Source organism: Solanum pennellii, chromosome 7, assembly GCF_001406875.1.
Source record: "Solanum pennellii chromosome 7, SPENNV200".
NCBI lineage: Eukaryota > Viridiplantae > Streptophyta > Magnoliopsida > Solanales > Solanaceae > Solanum > Solanum pennellii.
This window is the reverse complement of record NC_028643.1, coordinates 78,898,664-78,914,037: the sequence shown is the minus strand read 5'-3', so window position 1 is coordinate 78,914,037 and position 15,374 is coordinate 78,898,664. Positions and strand designations below refer to the sequence as shown.

The 15,374-nt window shown below is 31.0% G+C and overlaps 1 protein-coding gene across 2 annotated transcripts; it reads left to right on the top strand.

Moving 5' to 3' along the window:
* Positions 1-7,730: 7,730 nt before the first annotated feature.
* On the top strand, positions 7,731-14,342 carry LOC107025948. 2 transcript variants are annotated; one of them, XM_015226754.2, is made up of 4 exons: positions 7,731-7,904; positions 8,828-9,233; positions 9,620-10,763; positions 11,175-14,342. In XM_015226754.2, exons 2-4 carry the CDS (start codon positions 9,082-9,084, stop codon positions 14,067-14,069), a joined length of 4,191 nt encoding a protein of 1,396 aa, XP_015082240.1. In that variant the 5' UTR covers positions 7,731-7,904; positions 8,828-9,081; the 3' UTR covers positions 14,070-14,342. The 2 variants fall into 2 exon arrangements, with proteins under 2 accessions (XP_015082240.1, XP_015082241.1); XM_015226755.2 differs by lacking the exon at positions 7,731-7,904 and adding an exon at positions 7,929-8,138.
* Positions 14,343-15,374: the final 1,032 nt, after the last annotated feature.

The window sequence follows — 15,374 nt, the reverse complement described above, 5'->3', positions numbered from 1 at the left end:
ATTAATTAAGGTACTTCTTAACAAATCTCTAATCCAGATTTAGTCAGAGCAAGTCTACTGTGTTGTAATCTAATTTGATTTAGTGAAACCAATTAATGAATCTCATCCTCTCATATGAAGATTTTTGGCGTTTAACTATTCTAAGAAATTCATATTAATTGAAGCAGCAGGCATAGTGTGACATTATATTTATGTCAGAAAGGACTAGCTTATATTTGAAGGTGTCAATAATTTTGTCTTATAAATCCATTTTGTCAAAGAAAAAACAAAGATGTAGAAAAAATAAATTTAGAAAAATCAGCAGCAAAAATAATTATATATATAACATGTAATAGTTAAAGATACATATAAACTGATTATTAGCATATCACTTTTAGAAAAATCAAAAGAGTAGAAGGTACGATTTAAAACGAAAAAAAAGGTTTTGCATCTATATAATAAATTTCGATTATAAAATTCATTAATCTCAAGTATTTGATAAATAAATTATAAGAATTTTTACCTTTTACAATAGTGTATAAAATTATAGTCAATATTAATGTGCTAAAAATCAAATCATAAAAATACGCTTATATAATATACCACAAAAGTTTAATCAATATATATTATATTAAATAATTATATATTATTCGATAGGCCGTAATGTTACAAACTATTATGATTTATTATATAATAAAAATAAGCAAAAGTTATTTCAGTTAGCTGACTAAAATATTAAAATCACACGATGTAGGGTCACAGTCATTTTCAATTTAGGTAAACATATACGACTAATTGTGCTTTGCTTTGTAATGGTGTTGAATGAATTAATTAATGGCTTTAAAATTAATTACATTTTACACTAATTAACAGATTATAATAGTACTATACTATTTTTTAGCCCTGCAATGAGACTATGATTTTGGAAGTTTTACGTGATAAATTATTACACATTATTTTAGAATTTCTATCGAATTTAATAATTTTAATTTAAAAAATTTATTTATATATAATTAAAAAAAATATTGAATTATATTTAATTTATTAATTTAAAATCAAATAATTTTACTGAACTAATATTTTAAGCTCAAAAACTTCATATTGTATTTCTAGCTATGATATTACATTGTGCATATCTAGTGAATGATACATGATATATGCTTGTATATAGATCATTTCATAATGGTTATTTTTATTTTATCAAGAAATAAATGTTCATTTTTGTTATTACTAGATAAACAAAATCTCTTGGGTAGGAACATGCCACGTATGTTACTTTAATCATAGAGTAAAATATAGTAGATATTTAGATCTTTCAATGTTAATAATGTCTAGTATTAAGGATACTAGTTTAACTATATGGAGTAATTAATTTGGACCGCCATTGGACCACGATACAAAAGAAACTAATGCACATTTAAGTTTCTTTATACAAATTTGAACATTTTTTTTATATCAATAGATCGATAAATCATGCGTAAAATTCACTTAATAATATGATATTATAATTGGACTTTTTTGACATAGGCTCCCATATTGATAACGAAAAGAATTAATCTCATATCAGTTGATTATTCACGTATTATTAATATTATCTTATTTTTACTCCTCTCTTCGTATGTAATTAAAATTAATAAAACGAACAAAACATTGTATTATACGCATGTGGCATGCCGAATTTTTTTTTTCGACTTGTCATAAACAGTAATAGTTAGTGCGTTAGTATTTGACATGCACCCACTTTGTAAAAATCCACAATACTTTTATCTTTTTTTTTCTCTTTGGTAGCTTTCATTACGATGTATATTAAAGATTAAAGATTGTATTCAGATGGAGTCAAGATATTTAATTTATAAATTTTGAATTTTATATATATATTTTTTTTGAGTTATAAATATTTTAGTATTTACATGCATTAAATAAATTTCTTAATATAAATATATGACTTTATCGATTCTCCAATCATATTAATATCGATTATAATGTTGTTCATACTAAAAGATTTTATTTGGAGGTAAAATACTCAAAGATCTTAAGTTATGGATTCTGAATCATAACTCGTTTTATATATTCAAAATACGTTTCTAAATATAAAGAATTTGAGTTTTGATAATATTACCAAGTTAAAATTTAGCACATTTCTCGAGAGTTTTTGGATTGAGTATTTTGAGCCCTTGAATATATGTCGAATCATATTCTTATATTGATATTATTTTAATTTTTACCTAACTATCAAAAAAAATTTAAATCTTAAATTAAAAATAAAGATATACTTATTATTTCACAAAAAACCCGATGATTTTTACGGAAATATTGGAGAGGAAGATTGTAAAGTATAGACATTAAGACATTGGTATAAACAAGTCTCTAACATTACTTGTATGATGGGGCAGGACATTATATTTTGTCAATATTGTCCATGGATTTCTTTTTTCTTGCTAGTGGGGTCTCATCTTTTTTGGCAGCCAAAGGAAACCATACTTTATTTATTATATCAAAATACACTTAACATGCCCTAAAATAATCTGCCATATGCACTCTTTTCAAAATTTCAAAAAAATAAATAAAAATAATTCCATATATTTTGGATTAATTAATTTGGAGGTTCAGCTGTATATGGACTTTATTTTGTGTGTTAAAAAGTTGTTAAGCCATCCATGTTATCATCATTTTTTCAATTTTTATTTTCTCGTTTATTATAAGGCGGTGCTGCAATTAAATTAAAATATAGAAAAAATCTACCCCTCGATATTTGTGTAAAATTCCTTTTTTTTAATTGTTATTTGTTTGATACCCCCTCAACTCTTAAAAATTGTGCAAAAAGGACCCTCAAGTTCATTATATTAATAGCTTAATTCACAATACTTTTTTTTTAAAAAAAAGAAGATGATTGATATTACGATATACTAAGTTATCGATATGCACGAGGTAGGAAGAAGAGCGAAATCATGAAATTCCACTATATGTACCTACGTTTTGTATTTTTAAAAAAAAGTTATTTTACGTCTGTCGAGCTCATAATTTTCTAATAAGACGATAATAACTACACCAATCAGATCGAGATTTCCTTTTATTTTAGTTGATTTTCTTCCGACTATCGAACTTTTTCTTTTTTTACGTAAAGATTTAGCAAAATATATAGGATGTTAGGACCAATAAATAATGTGTTAAAGGGAATTAAAGAGTGTAAGGATTTAAGAGCATTAATTTATGTTAATTTTTTCTTTAAAAGCCGAAAGACTTATATACCTACTCATGTTAATATTATTTAAAAAAAAAAAATTGTAATAGCTAGGGTTCTATGCTAAACAATGCACATAAGTCATAATGGATTAAAGATTTTTTTTATAGTAGACAATTCAATTATATTAATTGAAATTAATTAAATAAGCTTTAGATGTTATAGGAAAACGTTGAAATTTAATTAATGACGACACACTTGATGATGAAAAATCAAAGATTGTAGGCCACCATATATTCAACTAAGAAGTAAGAACTAAATAACAAAATACTTTTAAAAATCCTCAAGTAGGTCTAAACTTTAATTAAAGACATTTTCAGGCAAAATATGTTGTAAGCTAACTTTTCCCACTGAAAATAAACTATACTAATAAATAAATAACAAAGAGAGTAAAAAGATAAATTTATTGGTTTGATTGGTAAGAGAGGTAACTATAATTAAGAGCATTAGTTTAATGCTTGTAATTACTGTTTCCGTCTACTATGTTACCTTTTTCAAAAGTTAATTTGATTAATTTTTAAAGTTAAATTATATTATATTATATTTTAAATAAAAAAAATTAAATTATACGAAAAATACTATAAATTGCATTTTTTTAATATCAATATAATGAAAAAATACATCATAAAATATTGATCAAAATTCTTATCGTTTGTCTTAAACAAAACTATAACAGTGAAAAATGGACGGATAGAATAACTTCAAACTGAATAATGATGAATTTAAAACATAAATTATGGTGTCGCAAAGCGGAAATAATCAATTCCCGTCTCTCTTCCTCTCTCGAATCATTTTATTTGTTCAATTTGATTTGACATGAAGTTAAATATACATAAAAATTTTGAGATGTTAAATCATAGATATGTTAAATATAATAAATTATCATTTAATCTTATGATCTAAAATTTATCATGTGAAAGGTCAAAATTAAAAATTACCAAAAAAATATTTTGTTAAAAATAAATTATAAAAAAAATCAGAAAAATAAATTAAAATGAATCGTGTAATAGATATTAGGGATTTCTTTTATTTGGATATTTATGTGGTTCTCATCTTATGAAGGAAAAAAACGTAGGCCTATATAAATCCAATAGTACTAGAAAACGATTGATTGCTACTTGCTATAATAATGAAATTAAAGAGAATAACTTACAATTAAGCTATTTCTATAAAGTTTTGAGATATTTGAGATACTATCATGAGAAAAGAAGTCTAGTTTCTTACTAGTTAGGTTAATTATTAACGCAAAATTAAAAATAATATTTTTTAATTACAAAATAACAAAGAAACTCACTTTTTTTCGTTCTTAAAATAAACCATCAAGAATTAATGATAAATATTTAATATAATTTCATAAAAAAAAAACACTTGAATACAATTTAAAAAAGAAAAATATAAAAGTAAGAAGCGGTAACAATCATAACAACAATATAATCCAATAATAAAATTATAAAAAATAACATGTAGGTGATAAGAATAAGAAAATAGTACTAACATTACTACATTAGCACTGTAAGATAAAAGGAGAAGTAGATCGATACGATAGTTTTAGATTAAAAAATAAAATAACTTTTGAATATCTAATAACCGTATATTTTAATTACGATTTTCATATTTTCTTTTTTAGAATCACGTCTTCGATAAATTAAAATTCCGACATATCTTGTCAATTATTGAAGGCAATATTAACAAAAGAAAATGAAACCGTACGCCCAAAAGGATTAAGACCAAATCTTCCAAGAAATTATATAATGAAGGAAAAAAAGATAAGACTCACTTTTAGTTTCATACGAAATAAAATAATACATGAAGTATTTAACGTGCACCACACTTTATATATATTAAATAAAATTATCATGGTTAATGAAAAATTGTCTAGTAATTAACTCATGTACAAAAGGTTAGTGAACTAACTAATTATTTAAAAAAAGTGAACTAATTAATCAAGATTGAATTGCTTACAAAAAATTAATCACATGTTACTCAACAAATTCTTCGTAATAATCTAAGGACAGTCTAACAACAAATTATTATCTTATGTTTATGTAGAATTTAAAAAATTATCATATTTTTAAAAAATATGATATAAATATAGTAGTATTTTATGTAAGGTAGAATTAGTTTAACTGCAATTTCCTTGTGTTTTACTAAAAAAACAAACACAATAAAATTGTGCTAGCTTAGTGTGAATCCCTTAAAAATATTACAGCGAAAATACCAAACAATGAGATGATTTATTACAAGCAACAACTTAGCAATAACTTTATTTTTACATTTATTCAATATAATAAGTATATGATAAGTTTTATGTATAAACTTTATTTTAATATTAATTAACTATACTCATTTTCATTTTAAATTATATTCCCTCCGTCTAGTATTATTTGTTATGGTTTCTATTTTTAGAGTTAAACTATAAAAACTTTGATCAACATTTTAAGTTGTATTTTTTCATCATATTAATATACAAAAAATGGCAAGTTATAGTACTTTTCATATAGTTTTAGAATATTTAATTTTTTTGTTTAAAATATCGAATTAATATGATCTGATTTAACTTTAAAAATTAGTTAAATTAACTTTCGAAAAGCACAACATCAAATCATGCCGGATGCGGGGAGTAATAAGTTAGAGGATACTAAGTTTAAAATACTTTTTAATTCATAAATATGTTTAAATAAACATCAAAGTGCTTACCAATTACTAAAATTGATCACTTGTTAGATAAATTCTTCTTGCTAGATCAATATTTTACAACTCCTTCAAAAAATGAGTAGAAAAATCCATGCATGTCTTTCCAATTCCTAGTTCCTTATGTTTTTAATTCACTTCAATAAATAACTTCATGTACGTATTAGTCATTTGAAATTCCACAAACAAACTTTTCAATATTTGAAATTTACTATCAAAATCTATAGTTAAAAAGTTGCGTAATATTACTTATCAACTACACATGACCTTTTATATAACAAAAATTGCTCATTGTATGATATCATTTGACAACATCAATTAATTTAAAAATAATATATGAGGTAAAATAAAATAAAATTTCACTCAAAGTACAAAGAAGGGTAAAAGTGAGGTGATAGAATTAAAAAAATGACAAAAGAAAAGACTTAGTACAAGTTGAATGTTATATTGTTGTCATCATCATCATTAAACACATAAATAAGAGAGAGAAAGAAATAAAAAAAAGTTGTCGTGTAGTGAAGTGGACAATTGGAAAAAGGCAGTGTAGCGGTGTGTAATTTCATAAAAGATGTGGGACCAAAACTGACATTCTAGCACAAACATGATGAAGGGGAAAAAAAATCAACAATAAACAATTCATAACAAAAAAATAAAAAATAAAAAAATCAAATAAGGGCCCCACACACACCACCCCACCACCCTCTCTTAATAGGGTAGGTAGTGGATAGGACAGCTTAGTAGAGTAACACCACCATCTCCTTTTTTACCATTTCTCCACTTTTATTACTTACTCGTTTTAATTTATTTGTCTTGTTATAATTAGTTTAATAAATAAAAAATAATTTTATATTTTATAATTATAAATTTAAAAAGGTATAAAGGGTATCAAAATGTAATTAATTTTATAGTTTTAAATTTATAGACATTTTGAATTAGAGGATTGTTAAAAAAATACAAAGAAGTATTTTTTATAAAAAAATAAGATAAATAAATTATAACGGAAAAGTAACATTTGCCTTCTTAGTTTTTTTTTTCAGAAAAGGAATTTGTTTTTTCTATTTTATAAAATTATTTTATGTTTTGTTTGATTTTACTCTTAATATAATATACTTTTATTTTTTTTATAGTATATAGGTTGATTCATGTTTTAGTTATACATAAATTTTATGTATGAAATTGTGTTGTGAAAGTAATTTATTAATAAATCAATTGAAAAATCTGAAGAGGATGATATGTATATAATATTATTCTATCCTATAAAAATAAAAGTATATATTTTTTTAGATATCGATTCAATTAAAATACAATAAATACAATTAAAGAGTGTTATTTTATGAAATTTTTTTGTGTTGATACTAATCTTATCAAATAACCAACCAAAATGACCCTTAAGAAGTGTTTATTGTATGTGTTAAAAGACTCATCCTTTCCAATCTTATGTCAATCAAAATTTATAATTTGAAACTAAAGATAAAGTAGTAGCAAGAAAAACATTTATACAAAAGGATGCAATGTATTAGATGAGATTACTTGTATTATTCTTCAATATGATTTTAGTGTAATATAATAGAAATTTTTTAGTACTGGTTATGATATAATAGATATGGTTACTCTTATAAGTCCTGATTTAGCGCAAACCTAAATAAGTCAGACTTTAGTATAAATATCAAACATATATTTAGCACAAATATAAAATTAGTGAAATTTTAGTACAAAAACATGTGAATCCAAAAAAAAAAAATTCACCATTTTTCTATTTCTCACTTAAGGAGGGTGGGGGTAAAATAGGGGGTAGGGGGTGATTAATTGTCCAAACCTGCTTTTTGGTGGAGAGAAGAACCTGATGCCCTCTTTTGATGTATGAGTGGGTGGTGCTCTTTCTCTATATCTCTTCACTATTCTTCTTTCCTTTCAATCTTCTCTACTCTATACTCTCATCTCCTCTCCATCCATACAGCCAGCCAGCCCCTACTACTACTAGTAATACTTTTTGGTATATTTCTTGTCATTCTCATTTTATCTTCTTGAAACTTCTCAGTTTTTGTCTTGAGAATCAACTAAAGACTCTATTTTTATTTCTTTTTTGGGGATTTCTTCTCATACCCACTTGATCTTTTTCCATTAGTTGCTTGTTTCCTCTCTTGGGTCATCTTTTTTTTCTTCATTTACATCTGGGTTTTGCTTAATTTCTAGAGCTGTTGTTTGGGGTATATAATAGTGAGATGAGGTTTGATTACTTAGATTTTTCTTGATTTCATGATCTGTTTTTTTTTTTTGCTTTATATTTTCAAGGAGTTTTAACTCTTCTTTGATCAAAACAAGCAAATCTGGTCTTTAGCTAAAAAGTTTTGAACTTTGGTCATAAACTCTACTGTTCATTGAAGACCAAACCCAAAAAAAAAAAGATTTAATTTTGATTTCAGGGGTTTCTTCATCTCTATCTAAACTTCAATGCCCTTTTGTTTTCTTGTTCAGTTTTCCACTATATCCTTGACCAAAAGACTCAAAGTTTTTAATATGGTTCATTGTATACAGCAAAAACTTTTGAATAAAACCATCCCTTTGTTGTTAAGATTTAATTAGATTTACTTTGTTTGGTCTTTGATTTTTTGATGTGTAATAGTGCTTAGTTGTACCCCAATAAGCAAAACTTGATAAATTTTATGTACCTTTTTCTTGGTTTTTGTCCACATAAAATAACATTACATGAGTGTTGATCTTTCTTCACATCTTTGCTTGTGGGTTTCTTTCTTTCCCAAAATTGGTTCTTTTCTTGTTCTACTAGTCTTTTAAAGATGATTCAACATAAATAGATGCTTCAGATTTACTTCAAAACACATAAAATAACATTGTACTTGTTGATTGCCTCTTTAATCTTTGTGGGTATTTCTTGATCTTCTGTTTTTATCTTTGCAGGTTGATTTTAATGAAGAAAGGGTAAATCTTTTTGTTGGTGGTGGGGTTTTGTTGTGTTAACAGTAAGTATTAATATTATTTTTGTATATGTGGAGAGGCCTTTAGGCTACTGTTATGCTGAGGGCTAAGTATAATAAGGAGATAAGACTAAGTAGTAGTCTTGGAAAATATAGCTACAGTAGCAGCAGCAGCAGTTCTTGTGACTGTTGGGAAGACAGCACAAGAAGAAGAAGAAGGGAGAATTTTATCAGCAGATGTTATCCATTGAAAACATTCCACCAGATCCTTGTCATATCTCTCTACTGAAAAGTAGTAGTAGTGATGAAAGGCCTTCTTCTGATAACAAGATAGTAGATCTGTCCAACTCTGACCTTGATGATAATAACAACAACAAATTCTCCATAAGGTAAAAAAAAAGAAAAACTCTGCTTCTGTCTTGTTATGGTATTTTAGTTTCTAGTCACCTCTTCAATGTTTTACTGTTCAAAGGGTTTTTTAGTCATCTGAGAATTTTCTTTTTGTTGGTCAGATCCACTGTTTCTCATTGATTTTTGATATTGGGAAACAAAAAAAAAATTAGTCTTTTTTTAGGTTGTTGTCTTTTACCTCCAGTCTTGGTTAAGATTTCATGTAACTATATTTATTATGGTATACATATGTAAATGTGTATGAGATGAGTTTTATGTTGCTTCTTCTTCATGTGATATAGTAAGCGACTAAAGATTTGTTGTGGGGGTTCTTTTTGCTATTTTGTTTTGAGGTTATTGACATATGATATGAAATGTTTTGTAGGGATTATGTTTTCAGAACCAGAAGAAAGGACATCAAGACCAATTGGCCATTTTCTCAGAAAAATTTGCAGCTTTGTTTGAGGCATGGCGCAGCGACGGATTTGTTACCTCCTTTTCAATCTGATAAGGAATGTGCTGTAGATAATCGTTCGACTGACAAGGACAATATAGTCACTTCTGAGGAGAAACATGTTGAGCTAGATGATGATCCTGTGCCCACTAGTTCTAGCAGTGGTAGAATATGTATGCCAAAACTAGCTGTGGATTGTAGAAATATCAATTCAAGTGGATCTGATAGAGAAAAGGTGTTTCGTTCAACGTTAACGAGTCGGTCTTGTTCTGAGATTGATTCAGTTCCAACAGCTGAAACAAGGAAACTGCGTTGCTCGGGAGCAGAAGCTGTTAACTTGCTGGAACCTGTGGTCAAGAAACCTCCCATGTCAAACAAGAGTGGGAGTACAGTACAACAATCAGCGAAAAAGTGCAGATTAATGGTCAAATTTGGCAACGGCACAGATCGGAACGTAGACGAGGCAGACACTACCACAAACAGTTTCATGGTGTCTGAGGCAATGGCTTCGAAAGTATGTCCAGTTTGCAAGACTTTCACATCCTCATCAAACACCACGTTGAATGCTCACATCGATCAGTGTCTCTCTGGAGAGTCATCAACAGCCAAGTGGACAGCAAATCCCAAGGTGATTAAGCACAGGATAAAGTCAAGAAAAACGAGATTGATGGTGGATATTTATGCAACGGCTAAGAGCTGTACACTGGAGGATCTTGATAGGAGGAATGGAACCAACTGGGCCTCAAACCCGACTTTATCTATTCGAGAGATCACTGAGGTACCTGCTGTTGAGAAACTGGAAAAACCTCCTCCTGTGAACCTTGAATGCACTGCTAATGAAGGTGCTGTTTATATTGACGCCAATGGCACGAAGCTTCGAATTCTGTCCAAGTTCAACGATGAGCAGCTACCATCATCGAAGCCAGTTATTGATCCTCTCCAGAAAAAAATGGTGGATGGAGATAAAAGAAGCAAATTCATTTTGACAAAGAAAAGAAAGAAACATCACAACCTTCTGAAATCTGCTTCTCATACTAAAAAGTTTTGCTTGTCCAAGCCAGATCACTGTCCCAAGGTATGTTTTTAAAATCCTGGACATAAAGAAGTTCCCTCAGCTTTGGTTTTGTTCTTGAAACCCATTGTTTTATCAAGTACATCTCATCTTCGAAAATTTCATTGCTTCCGAAACTGTAGCACTATAGTGCAGTAATGCTACTGCAAAATTTTAGGAGTGGAAAACAAAAGAATATTGGGAGAGCAATGTTAAATATCTCTTTCTGCACTTTGCCCTTCATGTTCGCTAATTTCATGATTGTTTTGGTAAATTTGGTGGAAAGGAGGGGCGGGTTTCACTTGAAATGGGGGCGGGTGCAGGTGGGGTTTCACTTATCTTTTATCAAAATTATTTTGTTTTTACCAATTAGCAATCCTAGTATGTAATATATTAATTTGCTTTGAACTAAGTTGCTAAATATTTTATGAACAGATTAAGAGTGGTCAAGAGAGCACCTTTTGTCCAAGAGAAAATGTTGACAAAATGGATTGCCTAAATAAGGACCTCAGATCTGCGGACCAGATGCTATCAAATGGATTGGCAACCATAAAACAATGGGCATGTTCAAAGAGAACTGGCCTCACAAGGAAGATCAGTGATAAGGACAATCATCAGCTTTCTGGCGCTGAAATGTCGACTGGCGTGCAAAGTGACAATGATGTGTTGCCTCAGACTTATCCATTTAAAAAGAGAAGCGGTCTTGTGAAATCTCCAAGATCATCTGTTTGTTTGCCTGAGAGTAGCCAAAGAATGGGGAATATGCTACTTAATCAGCCTCAAGAAGAACGTAGCGAGGAACCACCTTCTCTACACAAGAAAGTGGTGGACTTTTCATCATCTCAATCTTCACTCCCATCTAACAAGAAGAGATCCCTAGTGTTACAAAGGTGCAAAGGAAAACATTTGAAGGTAGATGGCCATTCTGTAAACAATCATCTGAGAATGACTACAGGCCATGCACTTTCTGTGAAAAATGTGAGAGTTGGAAGAAACACAGATAACTCTGAGATCAACTGTGAACAGTCCACCCCTCATCCATCATTCTCCTCAAAGGCGAGGAAGTTGTCATCATTGAGAAAGAACCTTTCGTCCGTCAGTGAAGGGCCTGCTCGTGGTGTTAAATATAATTTGAAGTGGAAAACAGCTTCCTTTAAGAAGTCTAGTCGGAGCTCCAGCTCAGAATCGGAAGAAGCTGAAGTTTTCCAGACTGAAGGAGAGAAACTTTGTTTAAGAGGAAATCTCAGTGAAACAAAAATCCAAGGAAGCAAGAATCGCGATTGGGTAAATGTTAAAAGATCTGAGGTTTTAAGCATCAGGAAAAATAGAGAGGGAATCATGGCCTCTAATGTGGAAGGGACTCTGGGCTTAAAGAGCTCACAATCGTCAGCTTTGACCCATTCTGATAATGAAACTGGCAGCATTTTAGCAGGTGCATCTGATGCACTGGGATCTGTGAAAGCGAATCATCAAAGTAAGAGTGATAAGACTATGGATCCAACTGTCTCTGAACTTGCTGGGAGGGGAGATTTTACGAGTTTTAGCAAGCCTATGGATGCTGGATCTGATGAGATGTCTGGGCCTGCTAGGTCTCATTGCGAGTCACAATTGTTTAGCGAAGAGTACAAAGGATCTTTTCTTGGAACCAAAGCTGCAACATGTTCACAAGATCCTATTTTAGGTGTTGAAGGGATGATTGATGGTGATGTCCATGATGTTGCTGAATTAGGATCTAACGCTGATGGGCAAGGGAATTACTTTTTGGAGGTTGATCCAATCCCCATACCAGGACCACCGGGATCCTTTTTACCTAGTCCTGGTCGTATGAGCTCAGAAGACCTTCATGGGAGTTCATCATTATCCAGCAGCAGAATTCAATCTTCTGCAGATCATCCCGAATTCATTGATCAGGATTCTTCTGGTTCGCCTACGTCTGCTGCATCAACAGTTTCTAACTCAACAATGGCTAGAACTGGCTCAAGATATTCGGGTAATTTGTATGACAGTGGAAGGGATTCATCAGAAATGCTCAAATGCCACACTGTCTGGGAAGATAAAAGGTCTAGCTTTTCTGGAAGAACTGTTGATCTTCTGGTCGAAAATTCAGTCGCACTACGTCCGACTGCAAACACAGGAAATGATAAAGATGGACTGGACAAATTTGATGCAAATGCGTTATTTCCTGGAAAAGGAACTTTCAGATTTACAAATGATAAGCCATGTTGTTGTGTCAGGAAAGAAGGAGGAACATCTCAAGGGTTTGCTGTGAATCGTGAAGAGTCACAGCTGTTACAGCGACGAGCCATGGCCCTTTCCCCTTTTCCTGCGAGTGAGAATCAGTTGAGCCGTGATTCACTCACAAGATCTAATAATATCATATTGAAGAGCAACTCATTTTCTCTAAGTGACTCGAGTTCAGGACCTGAAACAAATGACCCCACTAAATCATCGGCCACGGCACATACTCAATTTGGTATTTCTGCTGATTCTGAGTTCAAGCTCCCAACTCGTGAATCCGAGTCTTTTAGTCCATCTGCTTCTAATCCAGTTCTCAGGCTGATGGGGAAGGACTTAATGGTCATCAACAAAGATGAAGATTCCTCACTGAAAAGATCATCGCACTCGAATTCCATGATTGACCAGGCAAACACCAGACCTCGTAACGAGGATCTCAACTCCTTCCATCAGGTGGATGCGCATAATCGTCTTGTCCCTCACTTCCCTCAAAGTGGTGATCCAGTACAGCATTTTGATGTCAGGTTGTTAAATGGTTTCAAAAGTCAAGACAGTTACTCAAGGCCACAAGTACAGCCATCCCCTACATCTCCAGCCTCGTTTTTGTGTAAGAGTAGTGGCAGTGGATTGATGGGTGCCCCCTTTGGCAGACAAGACTATTTAGGTAGGGGCAACTTACATACTGTGCGAAATGGACCAAACGAGACATGTGATATGAAGAAGTTTGTAGCAACTCCCATCTCTCATTGGCAGAATGCAACTTCAGTTGGGCCAAATGCTGTCAGAGAAATTATTGTAATTGATGATTCTCCAGAAAACGAGGCTAATTCTCCATACACCATGAACTCAGGGAAAATGCAGATTAGCTCAGGCTATACCTCAAGGTTTGTGGATCTCTATGAAAATAGACCGCGTGGTGAAACTGGAGCAGCTCAGAATGCAAATTTGCTTACTCAAGTGAACGAGCTTCCTGCTAAGACATGGAATGTCAACCCAGACGGTTGTAGTTTAGTTCATCCAAGCTCTTTCTCAGCTTCCTCATCACCTGCAGGTCCTTTTAGATCATCTTTATATTATTCTCCAGGTTTTTCATAACCAAGAAATCGTCTTTTACATCTTGACTGACAAAAGAAAACGCGGCAAAGTTGAGCAGATGAGTTTTTCTAGTTTGGGTTTTCGCTTTCATAGCGTTTGATGTTTACTCAAAACAGTACTGAAAGTTCCATAGATATATATAATATATATAAAGCAGTTTAATTACTGAAGCCAGTTGAAAGTTCCCTGGAGTGTCTGTCTAATGTATAAAATGTCCTCAAATAATGAGTTGTTCCAAAGGATATGAACTTCTAAATTGGTTTCCTATTAACATCTCTTTGCTTCCAATATAATGGGTCATATACTAATGATGCTCTTTTAGCTGTACTGCTTAGACTCATCAAAAAATATTGCCGCACTCATGTCGGATCCATAAAGTGTATTTTTGAAGGATCTGATATCCACTCATTAGCATTATTGAAGAGTCTGAGCAACAATCAGGATGGTAGAACTATTGTTGGCTTGACGCAACCACTGAATTAAGTGAAGGGTGGTTATTTGAACACCCTTTATACTCTATATAGAATTCAAAAAATTAAACCTTGATCATTTTAGCGAAATTTTTTATTTTGCCACTGACTGATTGGATTATTGTCTAGTTGAATGGAAAGATCAATTAGAACATTACAGGTTGTAAATGAGTCAGTGGTGGGAGTAGTGGAATGACAGCAGATATATATATATATATAAGTTGCCTTGCATGGCTATATATATAATGTTGATGTGACCTGCATTCACTTCACTCAGCATTTGCACGTTTGATGGTGAAACAACAATATATGCTTAGTGATATCCCTATATTTCATGTGGTAATAAAAGAGAAAGTATGAGATGGTTAAACATTTTGTAGCTCAGACTTTTCAAAATTGATCGTTGAGTGAGTATTCAGACTCTAGACTCTTTAAAAGCAACAACATTTTTGAAAAATCCGAGTTAAAATATTGCTAGAAGAGGGTGGTGGGGTGTGGTGGGGGAAACATAATAGACAATTTGTTGTTGTTGCTGCAGTGGTGTACGTGTGGTGGGTGCATTTGTATTATTGCATGCAGGGAAAAAAGTTTTAACTCATTGACGCTCCTTTCTGTCTTTTTTCTATTTCTTATAGAAGGTTTCACGATTTGAGGTGTTCAATCTTTAGATTCTTACTATTGAATCTATAATACATTACCATATCTCGTGCTGAATAGACAAGTTCATATGAATCCCTTACTTATACACAAATTAAATATCAAGTAATAGTAGTTGTTTTTACTACTAATATGAGAAATTAAACGGTTCCAACCAAAAAAAGATCCCAAAGCTACT

What these genes read in the sequence shown, in the direction of transcription:
- LOC107025948 (XM_015226754.2), top strand. Translation starts at nt 9,082, where the DNA reads ATGTTATCCATTGAAAACATTCCACCAGATCCTTGTCATATCTCTCTA. An exon ending in AACAACAAATTCTCCATAAG is followed by an intron (nt 9,234 to 9,619) that starts GTAAAAAAAAAG and finishes AATGTTTTGTAG; the next exon opens with GGATTATGTTTTCAGAACCA. An exon ending in AGCCAGATCACTGTCCCAAG is followed by an intron (nt 10,764 to 11,174) that starts GTATGTTTTTAA and finishes TTTTATGAACAG; the next exon opens with ATTAAGAGTGGTCAAGAGAG.